At 55.1% G+C, this 25,245-nt stretch overlaps 1 protein-coding gene across 1 annotated transcript in view; it reads right to left on the bottom strand.

Annotated features, from left to right (window-relative positions):
• The window catches only part of ASB2 (ankyrin repeat and SOCS box containing 2), a 46,359-nt gene that overhangs the window by 9,652 nt on the left and 11,462 nt on the right, over nt 1-25,245 (bottom strand). The window contains exons 2-7 of the mRNA XM_006165422.3: nt 22,510-22,784; nt 14,489-14,590; nt 12,134-12,300; nt 11,292-11,447; nt 8,764-9,009; nt 4,897-5,068 (exon numbers count right to left, since the gene is read on the bottom strand). Coding sequence (XP_006165484.1) covers nt 4,897-5,068; nt 8,764-9,009; nt 11,292-11,447; nt 12,134-12,300; nt 14,489-14,590; nt 22,510-22,715 — 1,049 coding nt within the window. The 5' untranslated portion in view covers nt 22,716-22,784. The remainder of the gene's footprint in view (nt 1-4,896; nt 5,069-8,763; nt 9,010-11,291; nt 11,448-12,133; nt 12,301-14,488; nt 14,591-22,509; nt 22,785-25,245) is intronic.

The following is a 25,245-nucleotide window of genomic DNA, read 5'->3' as shown; positions in this document are numbered from 1 at the left end:
CCCAGTTTGCTACAGGGTGTGTGCACTCACCAGAGAGAGGCAAAAACAGAAAGTGAGAAATCACCCCAGGGGGATGGGTGTGCGCAGTCCCTCCTCCTCTTGGGATTTTGGGCACGCATGCACATGAGCCTAGTGTGTCTCTCAAGCGGCTGGGTCTGGGATTCGAGTTGCAAAGTCAAACGCCATGTGGGATCCGGCACCTTAACCTCTGCGTCTCCGCTGGCCCCTCAGTTACTCTCCATAACAACGCCATAGGGGATTGCTATGCCAGGTTACAAAGTCCCTGGGCTGCTTTGGAGGATGTGATGAGGGCTTACACACCAGTCGGACCCCCGTGTCAATAAACAATGGCTGTCAGTACCTTCACCTCGCAGCCCACTGCCCCTGCTACACCAGCACAGAGGCGCTCTGGGTCACCCCATCATGAGTCTGACCTCTGTCAGCATTCAGTGTGAATCGGACCAGTGGCTTGACTTTCACAGGGGAACCAGCTGCCCACAGCTAGCAGCTCTGCTAGCTGCACTCCCTGCCCTGCAGTGTCTGTGTGCGTGTGTATGCGCACGTGCACAGTGCACACACGTGCACACACGCACATGTACATGTATGTTGGGAGGTCGAGTTTCCTCTCCTCTGAGCCATGTGATCCTGCTGCTGGAACCAGAAAGGCCAGGTCAGGACAATCTGCCTGAAGCTGCTCCCAAGGGCACAATGGGACTCCTGCCCCAGGGGGTCTCTGCTGGGGAAAGTCTGCAGCTCCCCCAGGACATGCTGAGAGCCAGAGCAGGGGGGCGGCTCCTCAGCAGAGAAGTGCGATGCAAGGGCAGGCACACAGCAGCTCTGTGTACTCTGCAGCAGGAAATGTGTGTGTCTGGGCTCTCTGGGCCTTCAGAGAGCTTGGAACTTGCTGAGGATGAAAATTGCAGTTCTCATGCACAGTGTGATGCAAAACCATTCAAGAAGTCACTAGAATGCAGATTCCTGGGCCCTGTCACCTAAGCCTGACTCAGCAGGCCTGAGGAGAGGCTGTGGGTAATCAATAAACCACAGTCTGAGAAAGCTTGATAGGAACCTTCATCATGTTCCTCCAGAAGACACAGCAGTCAATCTGCTTCCTTATTTTCTTGAGCTCTGAGCCTCAGTTTCCCTTTCACCTAATGGAGACATTCACTTGCTTTTAATTCATGTGTTAAATGTTCTGTATTCTACCTTACGCCAGAAAGAATTTTAAATGGTTTGCAAAAATAGATAAAATTCAGCAATGGTACTATAAATCAGAAGTAAAAAAAAAAACGAAAAAAATAGTTTAAAACAAGGGGGTCAGAGTGAGTCTCAAAATGCAAGTCTGTGTTTATTGCTGGCCACTAATGAGGCTCTCGGGGACTGGTTCTTTCCTGGGCTGTGCAATAAAATCATTAGGCAACTTTTAGGAACTCGCGAGTCATGGCCACAGGCAGGCCACTTCCGTTAGGATTTCTGAGGCTGAGGCCAGGCTGCAGGGTTTGCAAGCTCCTGGGAGTTTGCTCCCAGGTTTGGGATGTATACAAGCGTGGCTTTTGTTGCTATTCTCTGGGCATTTGCTCTTGTCAAACTCACACACCATTTCTTAGTAATCTGCCTTGTTGACCTTGAATTTCATAAGGTGCCTTTGCTAAAGTAGAAATTAAAAACAGGACAAGGTGGGCCTTGGAGGTGATGAAGACTTGGGAGTCTCTGGGTGAACACCGGGCCCTCCAGCTAAGTGCCCTGAACAGAAGGTTCTACCTCTTAACAGCACCAGGCCCCTGGTGGGCCTGGCTTTGCGTGCTGTGACAGGCAGCGTGTCTTGGCTGGCGGCAGTGTGGAATGCCTAGAAAATGTCACACCAAGTCCCTGAGCAGCCTCTAGAGGTCAGCGTGAGAGGCCCTTTATGCTGCAGGCCCAGGGAATGAGGGGAGAGCTGGGGCTGGCTGGCCTGGCCTCTGGCAGGTGGCAGAAGCTGTTGCCACCCAGGCTTTAACCCTTTGTTGGGCAGCTCTTGAAAAGTGGCCTGGTTCATTCAGCCTTGGGAAATAGAGGGGCATGCTGCCTGGGGACGGAGGGTGAACAACTAGGGAACTGTCTTGGGAGCTGGGTGAATCCAACAGGAGTCTCGGAGGCAGACACCACTGCTCCCTGCTCAACCTTCAGGCTGCCCGGTGTGCCTTTGGCTTCTCTTCCAGCCCAGGCCAGACTGTCAACGTCCCTGTCCCTGAGAAGGCAGCCCACGTGGCAGTCCCAGCTCTGCTACTATCCGGAAAGCCTCTTCCCATCTCTGGCCTCAGCTTTCTGCTCCGTTAAATCAGGGGTTGGGTCAGATCAGCGGTTCCCAGCTCTCGAAGCTATGGGTGGTTGGACTGGTTTACTCAGGGAGCTTTTTAAGCAGGGTTGGGTTCCTTCTGTCCTAGAGATTCTGGTTCATTGGTTCTGGGATGTGTCATTTAACAGATACCCCAGAGAGACTAATGGGTGGGCCAGTGTGGGGCCCAGGGGGCAAGGAGGGGTCCGAGGACCAGCTCCTTCTGCTCACATGCTGTAGACCTTGCTAGGCTGGGTTCCAGGTAAACCGTGTGGTCCAAACTGAACAATGCTACCCCTACTTTTTTTTCTAATTTTGCCAGAGAGCATGTATGTGAGCCTGAGAGAGACAGAGAGAAAGGACCCTTCAATGGGCAACCCCTTCTCCTCCATGTCTCCGTCCTATTGGGATTTTGGGCACACACAGTGAGCTGGCACGTTTCCTCAGCTATCAGATCTGGGACTCGAACCGTGGGGTAGTCCATGTGGGATTTGACTGCCCCAATCACCAGGCCACGGAGCCAGCCAGATGTCGGGCCCTTTATGGCGCTGAAGAGAAACGTGCTGTCTAGCCTGCTCATTCCTATCTGCTGAGCTTCTTTTTTCCTGTGATGGGCTTAGGTGGAAAATGATAGACTGCCCTGTCCCTATGTAAGAGACGATGAGCACAGATCTTCCGAACACCTGCTGGGGCCAGGTGCTCCTCTGGGTGCTACCTTTCCACCTTGTATCCAGGGTGGCCTTGCACTAGTCTCAGCCACCCCACAAGGCAGGCAAACTATTTTCCATCTTACAGAAAAGGAAACTGAGGTTCAGAAAGGGTAAGCAACTTGCCCAGTGTCCTTAGCAGAATTTGAACCCAGATCTGTCTGCCTCCAACCTGCTATGCTGTCCGGGAAGGCCTGGCATCCTCTGTGCACCTGTTGGAGGGACACCTTCATTTGATCATGTGACAGGCAGCCTGCAGAGAAGGGCTAGGCATTGGGGTCAGCTCTGCCTCTTGGTGTCTTCACTTCATTCTCTGGAAGGTCACTCTCACACCCTCCCCTTCTGCCTTTATGAAGATGATAGACCCCCCCCAACACACATGATCACTTTTCTCCCTCTTCTCCTGGTGTGTGTTTCTCGAAGTGTGACATCTGCACTATGTGAGATGAGACTTTAGATTAAAAAGGGCTTTAAACATTAATTATGCCTCGGTAACTTTAACAATATAATCATGTGATAAGTATCTTCTTTCTAAAATAAATTCATTTTAACTAAAATATTATTTAAAGGAAAATAAGACTATAGATGTCTAAAATCAGGAAGATGGTTTGCACGTGGCCAAAGTTGGGGAAACACTGTCCAGCAGAAAATCTGAGCATATGGGTTTAAGTCCTCACCCTGGGATGGCTTGTTATGGACCAAGTCTCTAGACTACCTGAGCCTCAGTTTTCGGTCTTATGAAATGGGAATCAAGGCTGCCCCACCTGCCCACAGCACTGTGCTGAGGCCCTCAGAAAAACAGATGGGCCAGCCTTTAAAAAGTACAGAGCTCTGTCCATCCTTCAAGGGCAGCTGAGATCCCACCTCCTTGGCTGGTCTTTCCCAGTCCAGCAGAATTGCTGGTAAATGTTGAACAGTTGGCTTTCAAACAGGGCAGGCGGTTGGAGGGGTGGCAGGAGAGGACAAGAGAGAGGTATCTGTCAATTCCCTTGGTGTAAATACTCCCACAATGGCCAACTTTAAGCTGCTACCGTGAAGTCACTTAACAGGGAGTTGAGTAGAGATGCATGTCATCGGCTCTTGTGAGCCAGCAAGGTGAGTTGTAGCACACGCCTGCCTCCAGCCCACGATCATCTTTCTCTGCCAGGACCACCAGAGACCTTAGCTCATCAAGCTTCTCATTACGTCGTGAATTCATTTGTGCAAGTGAGTGTGTGTGTGTGTGTGTGTGCATATGTGCACGTCTTCCCTCCCGCCAGATTGCTTCTGGAGAGCTTACACTTCTCTTATCTTGCTCAAGGGACCCAGCACAAGACGGAGTGCTCGGTAACTGCTGGCTATTGTCACTGGTACTGCCAGTGTCAGCCCAGGCGTTCCCTGCATGCCTGCCGATTGCTGCGAGGTCACCCTTGCATTCTCCTCCAAATGATTCATTAGTTCAAACCCATATCTGGCCCCTTGAGTGGAATTCCTGTCAACGCGACAAGGGCTTTTAGGAGCAAATGAGTTCCGGCCCACCTACAATCTGTGTGACCACGGACTAGTCACTCAACCTCTGTGCCTTACCTTCCCCATCTGAAAAGCAGAGATAATACTAGCATCCTTTAAGCTGAGCTGCTTAAAGGATTAAGTAAGTTCATAGTGCCAAGCACTGGTCAGGGCTGGGAGAGTGTTTGTCTTGTTAGATCCATTTCGGATGATCTCATCACGATCTAATCATGCTTGCTAGCACTGGGAGGGGCCACTTTTCCACCTGAGAGGTGCTCTCTAGTCTGGTCTCCCCACTGGCCTTCTTGACCCTGTGGGCAGGACATTCAGCAGGTACCGCCCCCCACCTCGGCATGGGTCCCTGGGTCCGGGCAGGCCGGGGCTGACCTGTAGTTACCCTTCTTGGAGGCCACATGCAGCGGGAGCAAGCCGTCCTTGTTGGCCTTGTTGGCGTCGGCGCCCTGCGACAGCAGGAACTCCACCACCTCCTCGTGCCCATTCTTGCAGGCCTCGTAGAGAGCCGACGCGCTGTCACTGGCCTGTGTGTTGATGTCAGCACCTGGTGAAGGAGAAGCAGACTGATGAGTGACCAGGGGAGTCACTGCCCTCGCGGTAACGCCCCCCGTGTGCTGGGCGCGGTGGCACTAACTTAGTGTCTCCATGTGCTGGAGCATTTAACCAGGACCCTGAGGGAGAAGAAGTGTGCTCTGGCCCGCCCAGCTCCCTCTGCCAGCATGGAGACCCAGGGCCTGCCAGTGTGAACAGAGGCCTCTGAGAGCTCAAAGCAGCTGCAGTGACCTTGGTATTTACTGAGCTGAGTTCCTGGCTCTACATGAGCTCTTGAAAGCCACAGGGTAACCCCATGAGATCCGCACTGCTCTTCCCTCCACTACAGACGAGGACACAGAAACACAGAGAGCCCAGGCAACTCGGCCCAAACCACCCAGCTCTCAAATGTGAGCCAGACTTGAACCCTGGCAGTCTGACAGCAGAGGCCACGGTGGGTGACCTGATGGCAGAAGCCACATGCTTAACCCTTATTCTGCCGTAAGGCTCTGCCCTGAGACAGGGCTTGCAGCTGTAGATCACAGAGCCCCTAAGAAGGAAAACCCCAATAACTTGATGAGATGGTGAAGTAGGAGATACGGACCCTGAAAATAGAGTTAGGATATAGGGCCAAAATGGAATTACAAGATGGGTAAGTTTTAAGGCGGAGACACAACTGCTGGACTGCTTGCTCAGGAGAGACGGTTTACTGCAGTGGCTCGGAGGCCGAGGCAGCGTGACCCAGAACAAAGCCTTTTCCCAGGCCTCGCCACATTCTCGAAGCAGATAAGATAATGGTTCCTATCACCCAAAGCTTTTAGACAAAGAATCTCCTGACCGTCCTACCCACTCCAAAATTAGAGAAATAACTGGGCCCATCAAGCATGAGACCCCCTACTGTGAGGGAAGTGCTTGCACAAGAGAACAAGCCCAGAAAAAGCCCTTCTAACCAAGTAAAACCCTCTTCCCAGTCCCTCCTCTACAACCCATTTTCTGGGACTGTTCCCTACTTGGGAGCTCTGTTCTTTCTTCCCCCTCTTCTTCCTTTCTTTCTCTCTCTCTTTCTTTCTTTCTTTCTTTTTTTCTTTTTGAGAGTTTTTGCTATAGGGTACATGCACTTGCCAAAGAGACAGAGAGATACAGAGACAGAAAGTGAGAAATCAACCCCTGGGGCAATGGTCACACCGCAATCCCTTCTCCTCCATTTGCCTCCCAGATCTTGGTTACGCACGCACACAGACGTGCCTGGCAGGAGTTTGAAGCCACTGGGTCAGGGACTTGAACCGCGGTTGGCCAGGTGGGGAGTCCAGTGACATAACCGCTACACCATCTGCTAGCCCCTTCTCTCTCTCTTAATAAACTCCACTTGCTATGCCCTCTCTGTGTCTGCGTCTCTCATTCTTTGTGAGTGTGAGACAAGATCCCGTGTTCCACTGTGGGTGCTGGGCCTGATGGCCCCTGCCTGCCCCCTCATGTCCCTGCATCACTGGAGTTTGTTTCTCTCTGCCTTCCACTTCAAGGAGTAAGAGAGGGATTGCTTCCTGTCACCCCCGGAAGAAGACTAAGCCTTGCCGATAGGAGGAAGAGCTGAGCTTGATGACAGTTCGCCCTCGGCCCAGTCTACCGCATCTTGGGCAAAGGCAGACGAGAACTGATGTGTGTGTGATTTCTCTGCAAAAAGAGGGTCCACTTCCATTGTCCCAGCAAGAGATGGCACTGAGACAGCCACGACATGTCAGTAAGGCCTGGAACCAGAAGCACCCGCTAAGCACACGTGTCTCCCAGAGCGTTCCGCTTCCCTCGGGCTGGTGAGCATCCTTTTCCCATTACAATGGAGCTGGCATCTGGTCTAGTGGGGGGCCCACAAGCTTTGGTGACAGCCGAGGACAGATGACGTTTCTGGTTCATGACTTATGGGTTCCATGCCTTAAAGCAGCCTTCTGAACCTTCGGCTTTCTCATCTGTGGCCCAAGAAGAAGAGCACCTACCCTCAGGGTTAGAGCAGAGTAAAGACATCCGAGTATCTCTGTCAGCCGGTGCCTGGCCCAGGGAAGGCGCTCGGCCATGCCGTTTATCCAGGGTGGAGGCACCTGGGCAAGAGGCAGGTTCCGCCCTCCTCCCATGTGTGAGGGGTGAGCATGGGATGGCCCTGACACTCTGCCGAGCTCTCAGAGTCTGACTCCCTGCAAGGCTGGGGCCCCACCAGCAAGGCTGCCTGATCACACAAGAAAAATATTTAGATTGAAAAATAGACTCAGCTCACAAAGGGAGCAGACCTGACTCAGAGTGCCAGCAGGAGACCAGGCAGATGTTTAGACATGAGGGCTTGCCCTGGCTTGCTGAGCACCTGCCCTCTGCCCCGTCCTGGTCTGGGCTCCCAGCGCCTGCCGTCCCCTCCGTCCCCGTGCTGGCCCATGCAGATCTGTCCCTGGCTGCACAGAAGTGCCCTGGGCCTGTTTTCCCACCTGCTGGGCACGTGCTGAGGACATGCACACATGTCACCAGGGCAGAGACTCCCACTAGCGACTCTCACAGGCTGGGGGTGGAGGCAACAGAGCGAGGAGTGCATGGTGAGGCAGATGGCCGCGAGTCAGAATCCAGCCCCGACTGTGACTGGTCATTTAGCCTCTCAGAGGCTCACTTTCCTCAGCTGTAAAATGGGATGAGGACACGCCCTACCTCAGACTGCCCTGGAAAAGGCCATCGACCTGCTCTGAGTTCGTGCTCAGCCGTGTCTGGCACAACAGTGGGTCCCCGACAAAGAACCAGCTCAGCCCTGGGCTCCGGGTCACCTCTGGCCCCTCCCTTACTTCCCATGGAGAGAGAAAAGAGATCGAAGGCATTCTGGGGGGAGATCAGAATCTAATGCACTCTCTCTTGTTTTTGTTTTTGTTTGTTTGCTATAGGGCACGTGTACTCACGAGAGAGAGAGAAATAGAGGGAGAGAGAAAGGAAAGTGAGAAGTCATTCTCCGGGGGGATGGCCATGCTCAATCCTGTCTTCTCTGTTCTCCTCTTGAGACTCTGGGCACGCACACACGCGTGCCCGGCATGATTTTCAAGCCACTGAATCCAGGACTCTAACCACATAGTTGGCCATGTGGGATCCAGCTGCCTTAACCACTGTGCCACCAGCTGCCCAGCGAATATAATGCTCTTTAACCGAAAGAATGCCTGTCATTGTCTTCTGCTTCCGGAACATGGTGATGCGGGAAATGTGTCGTTCTCCCCCATGAAGGTTTTTCACAAGCGAAGAGGGCAAAGATCTGAATTCCAACCCCAGGTCTGCACTAATTCGCTGTGTCCCTGGTTTCATCCCCTGTAAAATAGGGAGGTGATCTAAATGCTGTCTTTGGTTCCTCCTAGTGAAGTGTGATGTGGTGGAGACTGGCTAGTTCTACGATGACTTTTCTGTGTGACTCTAGGTAAGTCACTTCCCTTTTCTGGGCCTCAGATTTGTCATTGGAAAACAAAGATATGGGGCTAGATAAAAGATGGCCAACACGTGGCATGTAGGCTGTACCCCAAAGTTTGGGCCTGGTTACGGATATCATCGGGAGCCCGAGACTCTTCCCACCGAGCCTTGGGCACGGCCTCAGCATCCTTCACGACACAGCACGCCAGGAGGAGCAACCGGGAGGTCAGTCTGGCAACAGGATGACGCCTACCCGCATCCTAAGGACTCTGTGAGCAGGGACCTGCCACTCACCGTGCTTGGCGAGGAAGCGCAGGGCCTCCAGCTGCCCGCTCTGGGCGGCCACGAACAAGGGGCTGATGCCGTAGGCGTTCTTGGATTCCACCTTGGCCCCGCCGCTCACCAGGACCTCCATGACCTCCAGGTCGTTGCGAGAGACAGACTCGTGCAGGGCTGTCCAGCCGCGGTTGCAGCGGTGGTTGGTGTCCGCGCTGTGCTGCACCAGGATCCGCACGGCCTCCACGTTCTTGCGCTCACAGGCTGTGCCCAGGGAGAAGACGGTCAGCCCGGGCCTGACGAGGCCTGGCCAGTGAGACTTCAGCTGTTCGCTTGTCTGTTCACGCATTCACTGGTCAGTCATTCATTCAGCAACATCCCCGGGGTGTGCTCTCGGTCCCAGCCCCTGCCCTGGGCCTAGGGTACGTGACTGAGGTAGTTCCAATGCCAAGACCAGCAATGCTGTCTGACACGTACCAGCGCTGCTCCACGCCCAGCTGTCTGAGCACTCTGTGTTAACTCCCTCCTCCTCACTGCCCTCACAGCACGTGGTGGTGCTGCACCTTTCCCGGGCGAGCAGGAGAGGCACACGCGGCAGCCTTGCCCGTGGTCACACAGACAGTAAGTGGCAGCACTGGGGTTCAAGCCCAAGGGGTCAGGTCCAGAATCTCTGTCCTCTGGAATGTTCCAGAATGTCTCCTACCGTGTCTCCCTTCCAATGTTGCCTGCACCAGTCCTCCACATTACTGGGGCTCCCTGAAGGGTGGACAGTGTCATATTCCTGCTCGACCTCCCCCTCCAAGGGCTACTCATTTAAGCTGGGGTAAATCTGTTCACTGAGTATTGCTCATTACAGCTTTCTCGATCTGTTCAATCTTCCTTCTAGGCCTCATCTCTCTCGAGACCTGAAATGCACCCTTAGCTCTGGCTAGAGTTGGTGGGCACCTGGGCACTTGTCCAGATGAACTGCCCTGGATACTCCCCTGTGTCAGTGTCATAGTGCAGGGGGTCAGTGGGGAGCAGGTGGGGTGAGGCCCATGTGGTGTTTCAGACAGGCCTACAGGCCACGCTCTCCACCTGCCTGAGCTTTGGTTTTATTTCTTTTTTATTTTATTTTATTTTATTATTTTTTTTGAGAGGTTTTTGCTATAGGGCACGTGTGCTCGCCAGAAAGACAGAGAGACAGAAAGTGAGAAATCACCCCCCCAGGGAGGATGGCCACACTGCAATCCCTTCTCCTCCATTCTCCTCTTGGGATCTTGGGCACACACGCACACGTGCCTGGCATGAATTTAAGCCACCGGGTCCGGGACTCAAACTACATGTCAACTACATGGGAGTCCAGCGACATAGCCATTACGCTAACTGCTGGTCCCAGAGCCTTGGTTTTCCTACCTGTACACCAGCCACAGTCAACCTTCCTGAGAGGATGCCACTGGAGGAGCAGATGAGACCATGTATGTAAGGCACTTCTGTGTGCTTGGTCCTTAGTGGGATTGCACGCGGGACCAGAGCCACGCTTCTGCTCCCACTTGCCCAGCTCTGTGGGACAGCTGAGGCACCAGGTGGTGGCCAGGGCACGGGGCAGGGTGGGGTAGGGAAGAGCTGCAGTGGATCCCTGGCCTGGTTCCCGGTCCCTGCTGCTGTGAATGTTCTGAGTGCACGCATGGGAATCAGGGGACTCTGTAGTTTCTCAAATCACAAAGGCCCTATCGTGTTTGCAAGACCCAAGCTGATTGCTTGAATTCTTGGCATGGACTAGTGCTGCAGAATACATGGTTCTGAGCATGATGCGGGCATCCAGCTTCCTGAGTTCCAGTCCCAGGTCTGGCCCTTGCAGGCTGTGTGACCTGGGTAGCTCATTTCACACCTGTGTGCCTTGGGATCATCTTGGGGACATTAGCAATGCCTACTGCACATGCAGATGCACACAAGGGTTCAATGAAAGGACAGTGGCTGGCACATAGTAGCCGCTCAGTAAACGCCAGCTGTTAGGATTGCGCAGCTTCTGCCTCTGGGCCGCCACGCATGTCCTTGCTGCTGTGCTGGATAACCCAGAGGCTCCTTTCCCTTAGACACTCGGAGGCACACTCCCTCTCCCTCTCAGACCGCCTTGTGTTTGCCATGCTGTTCGTCCTGCGTGGCTAGTTGCGAAATCATCCCGGCTCAGGTCCAGCTTGCACAGACCCTCCTCTGGGCCTCTCCCCACACTCCCACCACACCTCCTGCCTTGCTGACATCAGGCGTCAGAGCCCATCGGGCTCGGAAAGTGCTCGGGCACACCCGTATCTCTTCACCACGGAGCCATTAGTATTGCTCAGCGTGTCTGGCCCATGGGAGGTACTTGGGAAATGTCAGCGAAACACACTCAACTTCGTAGACCGTGCACCCGAGGGAGGCCTGCCTCCTTCAGCGTAGACCACGTGGGAGGACAGTGGGGGGTTGGGTCTGGGGAGAGCTGGGGAAGCAATGTTCCCCTGTTACCCCCCAGCCCAGCTTTCGAACTCCTCAGGGAAGCTCCCCCACCCCACCCCCGGGGGGCTCACCTTTGTACAGCGGTGTCTCTCGGGACTTGTTGGAGATGTCTGGCTCTGCTCCGGCCTGGAGCAGCGACCTGAGGCAGTCCAGGTGTTCCCTGCAGGTTGCCAGGTAAAGGGCCGTCTCCTCCTGCAGGGTACGCTGGTCAACGGCTGCTGGGTATGCTGGTAGGACCGCAGGGCAATTTAGGAAGGAGAAGGCTTGACCTGACAACACAGGCGCCTGCCCCTCCCTAGGGCAGACCTTCACCCTCGGAAATCTACCTGCCATAGATCGCCTTCGCTTTGTCTCCTCCAGGAGTGTTATAGCTTCCTAGTGATAGAGTGCAGCTCAGAGGCCACCTCCTCCGGGAAGCCTGCCCTGGTCCTCCCCTCCAATGCTCCAATCCTTCCCTTGCACTAGGCATGTGGTGGGCTATCTGGGACCTCTGCTGCTTGAGGGCACCCGAAGATCTGAATCGAGCTCAGGAGAAGGGTCCCACAGCTGGCAGGGGCAGCCCTGGCAGGGCACAGGCACAGCTGCAGGATTCTCCACACCGAATCAGCCCCTGGGACATTCTGGAACGTGTTGGCAGCAGCTCTCCCCAGAGCCAGCCCTCCCTCATTCCTTTTCTTGGAATTAGGCTTTCTTGTCCTGGGATGCCTGGGGAAGTGGCAGCAGGGGGTGCGTGGTGGGGGTGTGGGCTGGGGACCTGTTCCTTTCCCTCTCCCAACTTAGGGACTTTAACTGCCAAGCAGGGGTGACAACTTTGCCTGCCCCTGTCACCAAGGTGCTTGTCAGGCTGAGATTACGAGGCCTTAGAGGACGAAGCCACCCCAGGCCCACCGGCCCCCACTGCACCCAGCCTCACCTTGCTGCAGCACCCTCAGGCAGCCCAGCTGGCCGTAGTAGGCGGCCTCGTGCAGCGGCAGCCAGCCCTCCTTGTTGGGCTCCGCGAGATTCTTCCCTTCCTTGATCATGGCCTTCAAGGCCTCTTCATCGCCTTCCTTGATGGCCTTCAGCACGGGGTCCACAGCCCTGGAGAGCAAGGAGCAGATCAGTCCTCAGGAGCGGGCAGAGGCACGGCCCGGTGGCCTCTCTCCAGAGGGAAAGCGGTGCGGACTCTGGGTCACCCAGTCCTGCTTGTTCCAGCTGGTTCTGGACAGGTGCTCAGCCCCTCGCAGCCTGGGGGGTCACAAGAGAACTGGGGGCCCAGCTGTGCCCATGGCACTGTCTGTCTGCGGTGGACGTTAAACTGGGACCTTTTTTTGCATCCAGAGCCAGCCTCTGGGGAGGGAAGGAGCCTCTCCCTACAGAGGGCTGGTGATAATTAAATGCCTTCCCTGAGACAGTGCCCCGACCTGACCTTCCTGCATGGCCACCTTCAGGACCCGCCAGCTTCGAGGAGCTCCGAGAGGAGGGGCCTTCCTCCAGGGGGCATCTCTCTGTGCTTTCCAACTCCCCTCTGCCCCAGCCCTCATCCCGCTCTAGCTGCTGGAAGCATAAATGCTTGAGGGATTAACAAATTTGAAGCCTTCACAGTTCAAAACTTCCAACTGTCAGGAAGATTTCAGGGCTGATGTGAAGGACATCTTCTTTGCTGGGCTCATAAAGTCACTTCGCCCATTGATTCATCCTTCTGCTGAGCACCCTTCCCCATCCCTGGGGACTCAGCAAGGCCCACGGCAGCTGTGACTCCCAGAACCACTTCTGCATAGCCCCATTTCCCAGATGAGAGGGTGAGGCTGGAGGTAGGCCTTGTTCCCAGGACCCCACTGCCCCAGGGTGAGGATGGGCTGCGAGGGTGCCTGGCCAGGGCCCCTGCACCCGCCCGACTGCTTTCCCTGCGCCCACGGCACTTCCTCCTGACTCTCGCTCTCTGGTTATTAATAGCACGAGAGCACAGATGTGGTTCAGCTACAGACCCAGCAGGGAGGATGGAAACCGACCAGCCGAGTCCCGCGGCCATCAACAGAGAGCTCCACTCAGGAGCGGCGGGAGCAGCTCACGGCAGTGTCCAGTGTCGGGGAAGCCCCAGCGGGGTATGTGCCCCCTTCCACCTGAAAGCTCTCCTGCGGGGGCCCCGGCTGAAATGAGGGAGCAGGCTGCGGTGCTGTGGCCTTGGCCAGGAGTGCGGGGCAGGGTCGTGAGAGCGCTGGCAGGAGGGCCCCCAGCTGGGCTCTCAGGTGCAAGGACCCCAGCTCTCCATGCTGATGGTCGGACCTGAGCTCAAAGTCCCCACCTCGAGGTGGGGGATGCTGGGGATGATAGGCCAGCAGAGACTAAGGAGGTGGACGGGACCCTGGTGGCCACTTTGTCCTTTCCAACCCTGTCCTACAGAGAACTCTGAGGGGACAGCGACTCTCAGCAGTCACACGGAGAGCGGCAATTATGTGGAGACCACAACCGGGTCTCTTTCTCAGACTCAGCCCCACCGACAGCATCGGGAAGTGGGGGCGGGTGGCAGGCTCTGAAAAAGGCCCGGGCGGGAGAAACGAAACACTGTAGCCCCTCTCCTCCCGGCAAGGTAACTGGGCAGGGAAGTAGGGGATCAGACACAGGGCCCCTCTTGTGTTTCAGCTGCATCTGGGGTCACTTACAGGGTGCAGAGAAGAGAACAGCTCTTTTCCAAGGCTCCCACTAGCCCAGCCCCATGGTGCCAGGCAAACAGGGCCCCCTCCCCGCCCCCTGCAGCTCGGATTATTTCTGGATTGCGGCACCTGGCCCCACAAAGAAAGGGGACAAAGCCAAGGGAAGCTGTGGACATGGGAACTGGGTATATCCTGGAGCCGACGTGGCAGGTGGCAGAAAGCAAGGTGGGGGTGCTCAGGGGGCAGCCCACACTCCAGCTTCAGCTCTGAGCCCCTCTGGGTCCCCAGGATTCTAAGGCCTCTCCCCAGTTTCCCTCCTGCTGAGTCCCCAGGTTCAGAGCCCCACAGGACTCCTGCAGTACATTGGCCCCCTTCTGGGGGATGTCTGGGGGTTCATTCACAAGCTCAGTGCTGCTGGCAGTTCCTTGAAGACTGGAGCAGTGGCCGAGCCCAGTCCAGCAGCAGCTGGGTCTCTGGGGACACGCCTGGGAGGAGTCTGCCTGGGAGGTGCCTCCTTAGTACCCCCCCCCCGCCTCCCCGCTCCAGCTTTCCTGGAGGCACCACCTGCTACCCCCTCCCTGCCACCCAGGTTAGGGGCACGCGTGTGCATGGTCAGAGCCTGCGGGGTCACTTACGCCAGCTGGGAGGCCTTGAACTTCTGCATGACCTCCTGGAACAAACCCCTGGGCGCCGGGGCCGGGGCTGGGGCCGTCGAACTGGCAGGAGGCGCAGAGGACCTGGAGGGCGCAGAGCAGGAGTGAAAGAGGGCAAAGTACTCTGCATAGGAGAAGCGGGTCATGGCTGGAGGCAGGGCCGAGGATGGAGGGAGAGCTGGGGCGAGACTGACAGACAGACACAGGCTCTGCACCACAGCAGATGGCCGGGCCCTCTCTGTGTGCTGGACACAGCTGCTGTGTCTCCGAATTATTTTTGGCCCTTGGAGGAAGCCCTGGGAGACTTAAATGACCATATAAGACAACAATGAGGTTAACCTCACCCCCACCCCCACCGGCCCCCTCCCCAGCCAACCATGAGAGAGGCAGATAGGAGCAAGGTGACATTCCTCCGCCGGAGGATGTGAGAAGTGGTCTGTGGCAGGTCCCAGGATGACAGGAGTATGACAGGGGTCAACCTCGGGCTGGCTAGGCAGATCAAGGATGGGCAAGCTGAGGAGCCAAGCGGTCTCTGTGTGCCCCCTTGCCAGCCCCTCAGGAGAGGGCCGTGCCCCCCCGCCCGAGGACAGACAATGTGGAGGTTACAGCAGAAGGATGCAGGAGGAGGTCACCTGAGCCCGGGCTTGGAGTCAGACGGACTTGCCCTGCCTTTCTATACTCCCCAGCTCTGTGACCTCCATGCTGAAGGCCCTGGGACTTTAAAGAAGCCCCTGCCACTTCGAAGTAGCCTCTTCCCCTCTTTGTGCCTTGGTTTCTTCATTAGCAAAGTAGGGAGGCAGGACCAGACCAGGAGCTCCCTCACTGCTCTTGTGGCCTGGGGACACTCAGTGTCACACAGACCCAGGGCGGGAGTGGTAGAGGTCCCTGGCCGGAGGATGTGAGAAGTGGTCTGTGGCAGGTCCCAGGATGACAGGAGTATGACAGGGGTCAACCTCGGGCTGGCTAGGCAGATCAAGGATGGGCAAGCTGAGGAGCCAAGCGGTCTCTGTGTGCCCCCTTGCCAGCCCCTCAGGAGAGGGCCGTGCCCCCCCGCCCGAGGACAGACAATGTGGAGGTTACAGCAGAAGGATGCAGGAGGAGGTCACCTGAGCCCGGGCTTGGAGTCAGACGGACTTGCCCTGCCTTTCTATACTCCCCAGCTCTGTGACCTCCATGCTGAAGGCCCTGGGACTTTAAAGAAGCCCCTGCCACTTCGAAGTAGCCTCTTCCCCTCTTTGTGCCTTGGTTTCTTCATTAGCAAAGTAGGGAGGCAGGACCAGACCAGGAGCTCCCTCACTGCTCTTGTGGCCTGGGGACACTCAGTGTCACACAGACCCAGGTGCGCACTCCCCGGAAAGCATGCAGGGCAGGCAGGTCGGGGGGCTCCCCACAGGCCTGAAAGCTGCTGGGCCCTGTGTCCTATGTGCTCACCCCTGCCTGAGAAGGGGCCAGTGCTGGGAGGTGGAGGCAGCCCGGGGCCTGGTCCACCTTGGTTGTCACCAGCTCTGTGGTCTTAGGAAGCCCTGGCTTCTGTCCCCGCTGATCCCCGAGACTTAGCCTCCCTCATCTCTGGTCTGTGTGTGGCCTCTGATCACCTGCTGCCATTGAACGTTTCTGGGGAGACGATAGGCACTGGAGCGTCCTCACCCTGGGACCTGTCAGTGGTCAGGGTTCCCACTGCACTGGGGCAGGGGCACTGAGGCTGGTGGAGTTGGAGCCAGATGGTGAGGACATCTGCTCAGCCAGTGTAAGGCGAGGGCTTCTGAGGCCGTTCCATCACCTGTCTCCCTCCTCCCCCGCCATCAGCGGAGGCTGGGGGTTTACTGTCCCCATTTCACAGATGAGGACAGACAGACTGAGCTCCATCAGCTCTGTCCCAAACCATGTACTGGGGGCTAGAGGGGCGGGTCAATAAGACAAGTCTTTCTGTGGGATCCTTAAGACGCTCGAGGCCGGCAGAGTGGGAGGCGAGGACACCCCCACCTCTGTTGCAGGGGGCTGCTGAAATCGGGGCAGAGCTCATTCTGGGGGCACTGCAATCAGGGTGTATTAACTTGATTCTGGGGTCAGGTAGGGTGACCGCTCAGAGTTACAGAGCTGTGTCTCAGAGCTGGATGGGAAGCCAGGCCCCCTCCCAGTTCCGTGCTCAAGACAAGAGGCCCCATTTCCCCTTGGGCCTTGAACCGGGGATTCCCAGCACAGTGAACCCGAACCCGCAGGGCTGAGTCACAGAGGTGAAGGGAAGCTGCCTGGGGCAGGATGTGGGTGCAGGTCATGACCCAGAAGAGACTCAGGTAGGGCCCATCCTTGCTGTGTCAGTGGGCAAGTTTGGGGCTGGGAGTACGTCACCATGCCCTGACTCTGGGGGTCAGGCTGGGAGAGAGTGGGGAGCAGGCTGTGACAGCATGCCCCGTAATTCAACAATGGCTTCAGTTGGGCTGGGCCTGGCTGAACGCAGGTGCCAGCAGGCACCTTAATGAGGAAGGAGCTGACCAACCCAAAAGAGTGCCCACTCCCACCCTGTGCCAGGATCCTCTACCTGTGTTCTCACCAGATCCTCATGCCAAACCACGCCAAGCACTGACATCAAGAGAACAAGGCCTGGCATGCAGTGGATGCCTAATATCGGGTCATCGGAAAAATCATGCTGCATTTCTGCAGAGAAACTGTCATGACCTTTCTTTCGACCCCATACATTTAAATGAGTGATCCAAACAAAGGCTCAGAAGGGCTCGAGATCCCAAACTCCTGTGGAGCCAGCCCCCTGCCCTCCTGGGCAGAGGGAGAGCTCACCATATAAGCGCCCTCCCCCTCGTCCCTGCAGGGTGCCTGAGCCAGCCTCCCACCTGTAAAGGTTCTGTTCCTCCTTCACCACCACACCCTTTCAAAGTTGGCCAGAGAGGAATGGCATGTAGAGGGGAGCGTGAACTCCAGGCTGGGCAGCTTGGTCCCCCGCGCACGGCTGCGATTCATTGAGTACCTGTTCTGTGCCCAGCCTTGTAAAGGCCACATTGTATAAAACACCTCATTTTATTCCCCAGCCCACTTATTATCCTGAAGGAGATATAATTGGGTTCCTTTTGCAGATGAGGAAACTGAAGCTCAGAGAGATTTGCTCCCTCTAGCTTGCTTGACAAACTCCTATTCGTCCTGCAAAGCCCACCTCCTCAACTGAATTCACCAACCCTTTCTGAATCCCTCTACAGTTGGGCAGGCTCCACTGCTGTCTTCTCCCTCCTGGGTTGGCACATGCCTCTGGGTCTTTATCTTCACTAGAGTGTGAGCTTATGGAGGGCAAGGTCCGGGCCTGATCCATATCCAGGTGCTGGGAGGGGATCAGCCATACCCTAAGTGCACACCCAGTGTAGGTGGCTGGATTTGAACTGCTTTCAGCTGTGTACACATCAGCCCAAGCAAGTTCCTGCTTCATGTTTTCCTCCTTTGGCTTCTTAGAAATGTAGCCTTAAATAAAATGCAGAAGTTTAAAGACCTCGATACCCCTGCTGGTCCATCCAGAGTCATCTCGAGCTCCCTGCTTCTGGGACCTGAGCCTTACTTCCCTGTGGGGTGGGAAGCCAGGTCTGCCCCATGGGGAGCCCCTGGCAGGTCAAGGTTTGGCAAATGCATCTTTCAAACTCCATCCCTCATATGGTTGTGGGGAGAAGCAAACTGGAAGATGGGGATAGAAGGCGATGTTGCATTTTCCTTGTGATGTGCGTGTGGCTCGCACGTCTAGGCCCCCAAAGACCCTGTTGACCTTTCTGTCCACAGATGTAAGATGATAATGTACATTACATTCCTAGGATGTTTGATTGGTTGCAAGTGCACTTATTTGCCTACAAGTATTTATTAAGGGCCTACAACTATCCAAGCTCTTAGCTGGGCACTGAGAACACAGAAGTGAACATCGTTTGCTCCTCGTCCCCGAGGAGGTCACAGCGTGGTGGGGACTCTCTCAGGAGGCCTACCAGGGTGACATGGAGGCTCATCTACGAAGCAGAGGCAGCCCTGAGGTTGGGGCTTGGGCACTCTGAGAGGGCTGGGGGTGGGGTTGGGGGGGGAATCATTCGAACTGCAGAATGCGGGGTAGATGCTGACACCTGCCTCTTTTACTGGCTTTTCAAGGTGAGCAAAGTCAGCTTCTGTTACTGCCTCTGCAGAGATAAGGCCATTGCGGCCCAGAAAGGGAAAGTAACATGCTCAAAATTGCACAGCCAGTAAGTGACAGAGGGACTGTTCCAAACCCACGTCTCTGTCCACACTTCTGCCGCCGTTCACCCATTCACTCGCTCACAGCTAGTTCTTGATTCTTGCCATGGGCCAGGCTTGGGCTTCACGGGAGGGAAGATGGGCACGAGGCCCAGCCCAGGAGGAGTTTTCAGATTAATGAAAGAAACAGACAGAGAAATGAGAACTGTAAAGTGTCATCGGGTCCATGAAGGACAGGGCCAGGAGAGCATGGGGGCCGGGTGAACTGCCCGACCTGGGAGGCCATCAGGACAGGACTCTCTGAGGAGGTGACATTTAACCGAGACCTGAGGATGAGAAGGAGCTGGCCACATGGAGCCCCTGGACACGTATGACACCCTGCTACTGCACACGCTCTGGGTTTACGTGGGTGACCCTGGTGCCGGGGGAGCGAGGTAAACCAGCACTCCCGCGGGGCTGTGCACACTGAAGTGCTAAGTCTAGGAGCGTAAGGACAAGCGTGTGCATGTGTGTGTCATGTGACTTTGGGGACCCTGAGCCTCTGTGGGTGGGAGGGGGACACACTGAGACAAAAACCCGCAGCACAGGGAGGAGGAGGAGCAGGAAGAGGCCTGTGGGGTCAGAAGCCCGGTGCAGGATGCACACTTCAGAGTGGGGCAGACTCCGGTTCAGCTCCTGGCCCCTCTGTGGGCATGTCCTGTCGTTGGTGAAGTGGGCACAGACGTGGCCTTTGAAGGCGTGAACTGGATTCAGCTGTGCAGGTTCTCAGTGTGCACTCGCAGGGCGTGAGGGAGAATGGCACCAGACTTTGTATCAAGGGGCTTTTTTCTTTCTTTCTTTTTTTTTTTTTTTGGAGAGGTTTTTGTTATAGGTCACGTGCACTCACCAGAAAGACAGAGAGAGACATAGAGACAGAAAGCAAGAAATCACCCCCCAGGGGGGATGGTCACGCCGCAATCCGTTCTCCTCCATTCTCCTCTCAGGATCTTGGGCACGCACGCACACGCGCCTGGCGTGAGTTTAAGCCACCGGGTCTAGGACTCGAACAGTGGTCAACTACTTGGAAGTCCAGCGACATAGCCATTACGGTAACTGCTGGTCCCTCAGGGGGCTTTTTCATCCTGGGGCTGAGCCTGGCCTCCTTCTAGACCCAGAACTCCTTCCAGACCCCTTCTACACACCTTCCAGGAGGTTTCAGGGGACACCAGGAGAGTGCTAGGCAGGCTGGCCCATCTCAGCTCTCCTGCTTATGCCTGGATTTGGGGTGAGGCCTGCCTGACTTTGGATGAGTGACCTCACGTTTCTCTGGGAGCTTTTCCCCCAGGAGGCCATGTCTCTGCCCCTTCCTGAGTGACCTCACGTTTCTCTGGGAGCTTTTTACACAGGAGGCCATGTCTCTGCCCCTTTCTCACCAGGTGAAGAGGAGGGTGGGGCCTGGGGCTCAAGGGCTCCTTCTGTTCTAAAGTTTCCGGGGATTTCGGGGCTCCCAGGGCCCCCACAATGGAGGAGGCTGCAGGTGCCTGGAGGACAGAGGGGGACGCCTTATTTCTCTCTGACCCCTCCTGAGAAACAGGAACCTGTGGTCAGACTTGGCTGAACTGGCCAGAACGGGAACCAGGGCCTCTGCAAGCACCGGCCTCAGTGACCCACGTTCTTGGCTCTGGGTTTCTGTTTTACAGACCGGGTCCGGGACAGGGCGTCCTCGGTGCAGCAGGTACTCAGAACCCGCGTCCTCGTCCCAGCTGCGCAAGGGGACTGCCTGCCTTTGCTTTAGAAGGGGCTCCTCAGCTCTGGCCATCCTGGCCCTCACAGGTTTACCCACCCCGTCACCTCTGAGTGCACTTCCTAACGAGTCTGTTTATTGATTTTACAAGGGAAGGAAGTTGAGGTTCTCAGAGGTTAAGTGACTTGCCCAGGGTCACACAGCCGTCAGCTGGTTTCTGGAGACAATGTGCTTTGAACCCTGTGCCCCGAGGTGACATCTACACAATTGTTACCACAATTCCCAGCCCCTGCCACTCATCCCAAAATACATCCTTGACCTTGACTCAGGGCATTACAATGTATATATTTCCTTTCCGAAAGTGTTTTAAGACCATTTGGCTCCCACCTCTTTAAGAAAGGTGGCCTTTAGCTCTTCACTGTCTAATGTTTGCAGCCCTGGCCACATGTGGCCAGTGAGTCCTCGAAACACGGCTGGCCTGAGTCAAGGTGTTCTGTGAGGGTGAGACACACGCCGGATTTCAAAGACTCAACAGGAAGAAAGGAAAGTAAAATTATGATTCATAGTTTTATATTGATGACATGTGAAAATACTGATATTCTGGATATAAAATGTATATGAAAATGGACTTTGCCTGTTTCTCCTTACTTTTTTAGAATTTTTATTTTATTTATTATTATTAATTTTAAAAATTGCTATAAGGCTTGTGTGCTCACCAGAGAGAAAGTGAGAAAGCAAGCTGCCAGGTCCAGGATTTGAACTGTGGTCGACCATGTGGGAGTCTAGGGACCTCATTGCTATGCCACCTGCTGGCCCATCTCCTTACTTTTCACACAGCTGTTAGGATATTTAAGATTGCATCTGTGAATCACACTGTGACTCGTGCCTTACTTTATCAGACGGAGCTGCTCGTAGACAGTTCGTGATCTGGACAAGGAGGGCGGCTGAAGCAGGGGAACCAGGACAGGAGGTGGAATGGCTTTGCTGGACAGACGTCCTGTGTATCCAGGACATGGGTTCTTGGGCAGGGCGCCCCAACCCCTAGGCCACGGGCTGGTACTGGTCCATGGCCTGTTAGTGACCAGGCTACACAGCAGGAGGTGAGTGGCGGGTGAGGGACTGAAGCTTTCTCTGATTTTACAGCCGCTCCCCATCACTCACATTGCCGCCTGAGCGCCACCTGCTGTCAGAGCAGCAGCATGGCAGCATTAGATTCTCATAGGAGCGCGGACCCTGTTGTGAACTGAGCATGCGAGGGATCTAGGTCTTGCGTGCTCATAAACCATGTCCCCCGACCCACGCCCTTGGTCTAGTCCAGGGAAAAATAGTCTTCCACAAAACCAGACTCTGGTGCCGGAAAAGCTGGGCATGGCTGATTCGGGGAGGCAGTGTGAATAGACTTGGAATCACCAGCTGGATCAGTATCCGTTCCACAGCGTTCGAAGATAAAAGTGTTGCAAAGCCAGGGCATGGGCTTTGGAGCCAGAGGCTCTGCTCCCCGCAATATCACCCTCTGGCGGTGTGACGCCGGACAGGTGACTCAGTCCTGAGCTTCAGTTTCCTCGTCTGTGAGACGAGACTATGACAGAGATCCTGCCTGGAGCATCCTTCATCCTTAAGAGTATGAAACAAGGCAGAGTGTGTACGGCACCTACCGCGGTTGTTGGCAGTGTCAGAGCTCAGTAACTTACTAACAAATGTGAATTATTGACATGTTTAAAAAGGTATCCCAGTGGGCTGGCCCTGTGGCCTAGTGATTAAGGAAACCAGATCCCACATGGTCCACTGCATGGCTGGAGTCCTGGTCCTGGAAACCTGAAAAACATGCTAAGTGTGTGTGTGTGTGTGTGTGTGTGCACACGCTCCAAATCCTGACAGGATGGAGAAGTGGAGAAGCAGGGCTTGCAGCCTGACCACGTCCAATCGTGCGGTGCTTTCTCCCTCTTCTGGTGTGCACGCCCTCTGGCCCAACAACCAAAGCAGAACAATTCTAGAGACCAGACTAGTTTGACGTGGATCAACGGCGTTTGCGCCCACATTGCTTCCACCCCACATCGGCGTCCTCGCTCACCTGGTCCATGGGTAGAAATGGGCCGGCTGGCGGTTGGCACGTGCAGACACGGTGGCCTCGGCGGTGGCCGGGCCCCGCGTCTTATCCGCCAGGCTCTGCTCGATGGCCATCTGCACCAGCTCGTCCTCGCTCAGGCTGCTGTACAGGCTGTACTCCTCGTTCCCGATGGTGCGCTGCTGGCCCCGGGCGCTGATCTCCGTGGCCATTGCCCTCCACCTCTCGCCCGGCCTCCAGGGAGGCACTCACAGGGATGGAGAGCAGCAAGTCAGAAAACCCTGGGAGGCACCAAAACCGTCCTGGTCAGCAACAGCTTTGCAAGATAGCCGTGATCTCCCACTCGGCCAGCATCCTCCTACACAGCCCTCTGCCCACTTACCCATTCACAATCCACCTGCCAGCCTAATCATTCCTCCGACCATCCACTCTCTGCCCATCCATTCATTCTCTACCCGCTCACCCACATATCTATCCCCCCACTCTTCCTTCCATCCACCCATCCAACCCCTAGCTACGCACCGATCCGTCATCCTCTTCTCCACCTGTCTGCCCATCCACTCTGTCCTCCTAGCCACCACTGCTCTTCTACCTAGCCAGTCTTCCAGCCATCTATTCACCCATCCACCCTCTCTACTGTCAGTTATTGCCCCTCCTGCCCACTGTCCACCCACCCACTGTATACGCACCCTCCCTCCCGTTCACCCACCTGTACCTCTCACCAACCAACCGCCTACCCACCCACCGTTCGTTTCCCCACTCCAGCCCCACTGTCTACTCGTGCACGCACACATTAACTGGAAGGTTATTTACTGGGTGCCTACTCTGTGTCAGGCACTCTTTGAAGCACTGGGGGACACAACAGTGACTGCCCAGAACAAAGTCCCTGCCCTCATGGAGCTCACACGGTGATCCCTTTGCTCCTTCCACTCTCCAACAACCTCCTGTCCTGACACGTCTCCACTTCTCTGCACTGAGTTAGGGCTGAGAAGGCTAGAGGTGCATCGAACACAGGCACGCCACTTGAGATCATGCAATCCAGTTAAAATAAATCATTAAGATAGTTTGCCATGTTAATTGTAGGGATTCTCTTCCAAAGAAAATATCTCCACGAGAAATGGATTTTAGTTGAGTCAAGTGCTTTTAGGAAACAAATTAAAATCAGCTAAGCCTGATTTGTGTCGGCTGGCTGGCTAGCAGTGTGACTGTAGGTCAGGGGTACTTAACCCTGGCTGAACCGTAGAATCACATGAGTTGTTTAAAAATACCCCAAAATACCAGTGCTGTCCTGTGGTGTGTTCAGCAGTGCTCATTCCTCTCTCCCTGCAGAGAGAGAGCCCCCTCTCCTCCCCAGTGACACTGCATCTGTGTCCACGTGACTTGCTCTGGACAGTGAGTGTTGGACTCACGTGATGGCAAGTATGTGTGCAGGGAGTTTGCTCTTTCTCTTCTGCCATCACCCAGAGAGAGCACCCCACTGGGGCTGCTGCCCTTCTGCCTGGGCCTCAGAGAGAATGTCTGTGGGCCTTAGTTGCTGATAGCAACCTGAGCCCAAGGTGCCCCAAGGAGCCCACCCAGCGGGGCCTGCATCCCAGGCTAGCTTCCATCAGCCAGTGTGCAGCCAGCCTGCAGATCCAGAGCAAGAGAATGTTGCTTCTTCGGGGTGCTTTGTTATGCAGCATTCTTACAGCCCTAGTTAGCTGTTACACAAAAGATCAGGCCAGACTCCTTATCAAGAGAACATCCGAATGACCAATAACCCAAAGTAGAAGCACTGAACTTCATTGGTGTTTAGGGTGATTCAGACTAAAACCCCAGAGCACTACTAACTATGTACCCACCAGAACTCCAGTGAAAACTACCAAGTTCCAGGGAAGGTGTGCAGTCACCAGAATTCCTCCCACCATCGGTAGCAGTGTAAGATGGTAAAACCTCTTTGAAAAATGGGTGGTACTTGCTGAAGCAGAACATACATGTGTCCTATTACCCGGACATTCCCCTTTCTAGCTATTAATATATGCCTAAAAGAACCACATACCTATGTTCACCCAGAGACAAGGTCAAGATCATTAATGACAGCACTGCTCATAATCAACCCCACAGGAAACGGACCCCAGTGCCCATCAATATCTGAAAGGATTAACACATTGTGCTATGTTGAGACAATGAACAGCGTGCACCAATGAGAAGGGATGAGCTGCTACTATATGCAGCAAGGGTGACCCCCACAGACATGGAGCTAAACAAGCCAGACCAGAAAGAACACATATGCATGATTTCATTTACATGAAGTTCAAGAATAGACAAAAAAAGTTCACTGTGTAGCTGGCTCAGTGTCTCCATTATTGTAAGTGTGACAGGTCTTGATGACAACAGAAGCTGGCTTTGTTCAGCAACAGTGTGCCCCATCCCATGGACGAATCATCATCGTTCCAAACCGGTTGGGACAATCCTACTCCATTGGCCAGTGACTAGTGTAAGTGAGGGCATGCAGCCTCGTTTTGTCTACAGATACAACAGAAATTCTGCTATGGCATTCCTAAGAACCACTTTCCTCCCTAATAAAAGAGAAGAGTGAAAAAAGTACTCATTGTCCCAATGCCTGCTTTATGCTTGGAGGTTCTGATGCTTGGAGCAGTAGCAGCCATCTTGTAACCGTGAGGGGGACAGAGTGAATGATAGGTTTATGCCATGAGTTTGACAAGATGAGTGATAGGCTGTCTGGGTCCTGCACTGAATCAC

Source organism: Tupaia chinensis, unplaced genomic scaffold (genome assembly GCF_000334495.1).
Source record: "Tupaia chinensis unplaced genomic scaffold, TupChi_1.0 Scaffold143913_1, whole genome shotgun sequence".
Taxonomy (NCBI): Eukaryota; Metazoa; Chordata; class Mammalia; order Scandentia; family Tupaiidae; genus Tupaia; species Tupaia belangeri.
The sequence above is the reverse complement of the archived record's forward strand: the minus strand, read 5'-3'. Positions and strand labels throughout refer to the sequence as shown.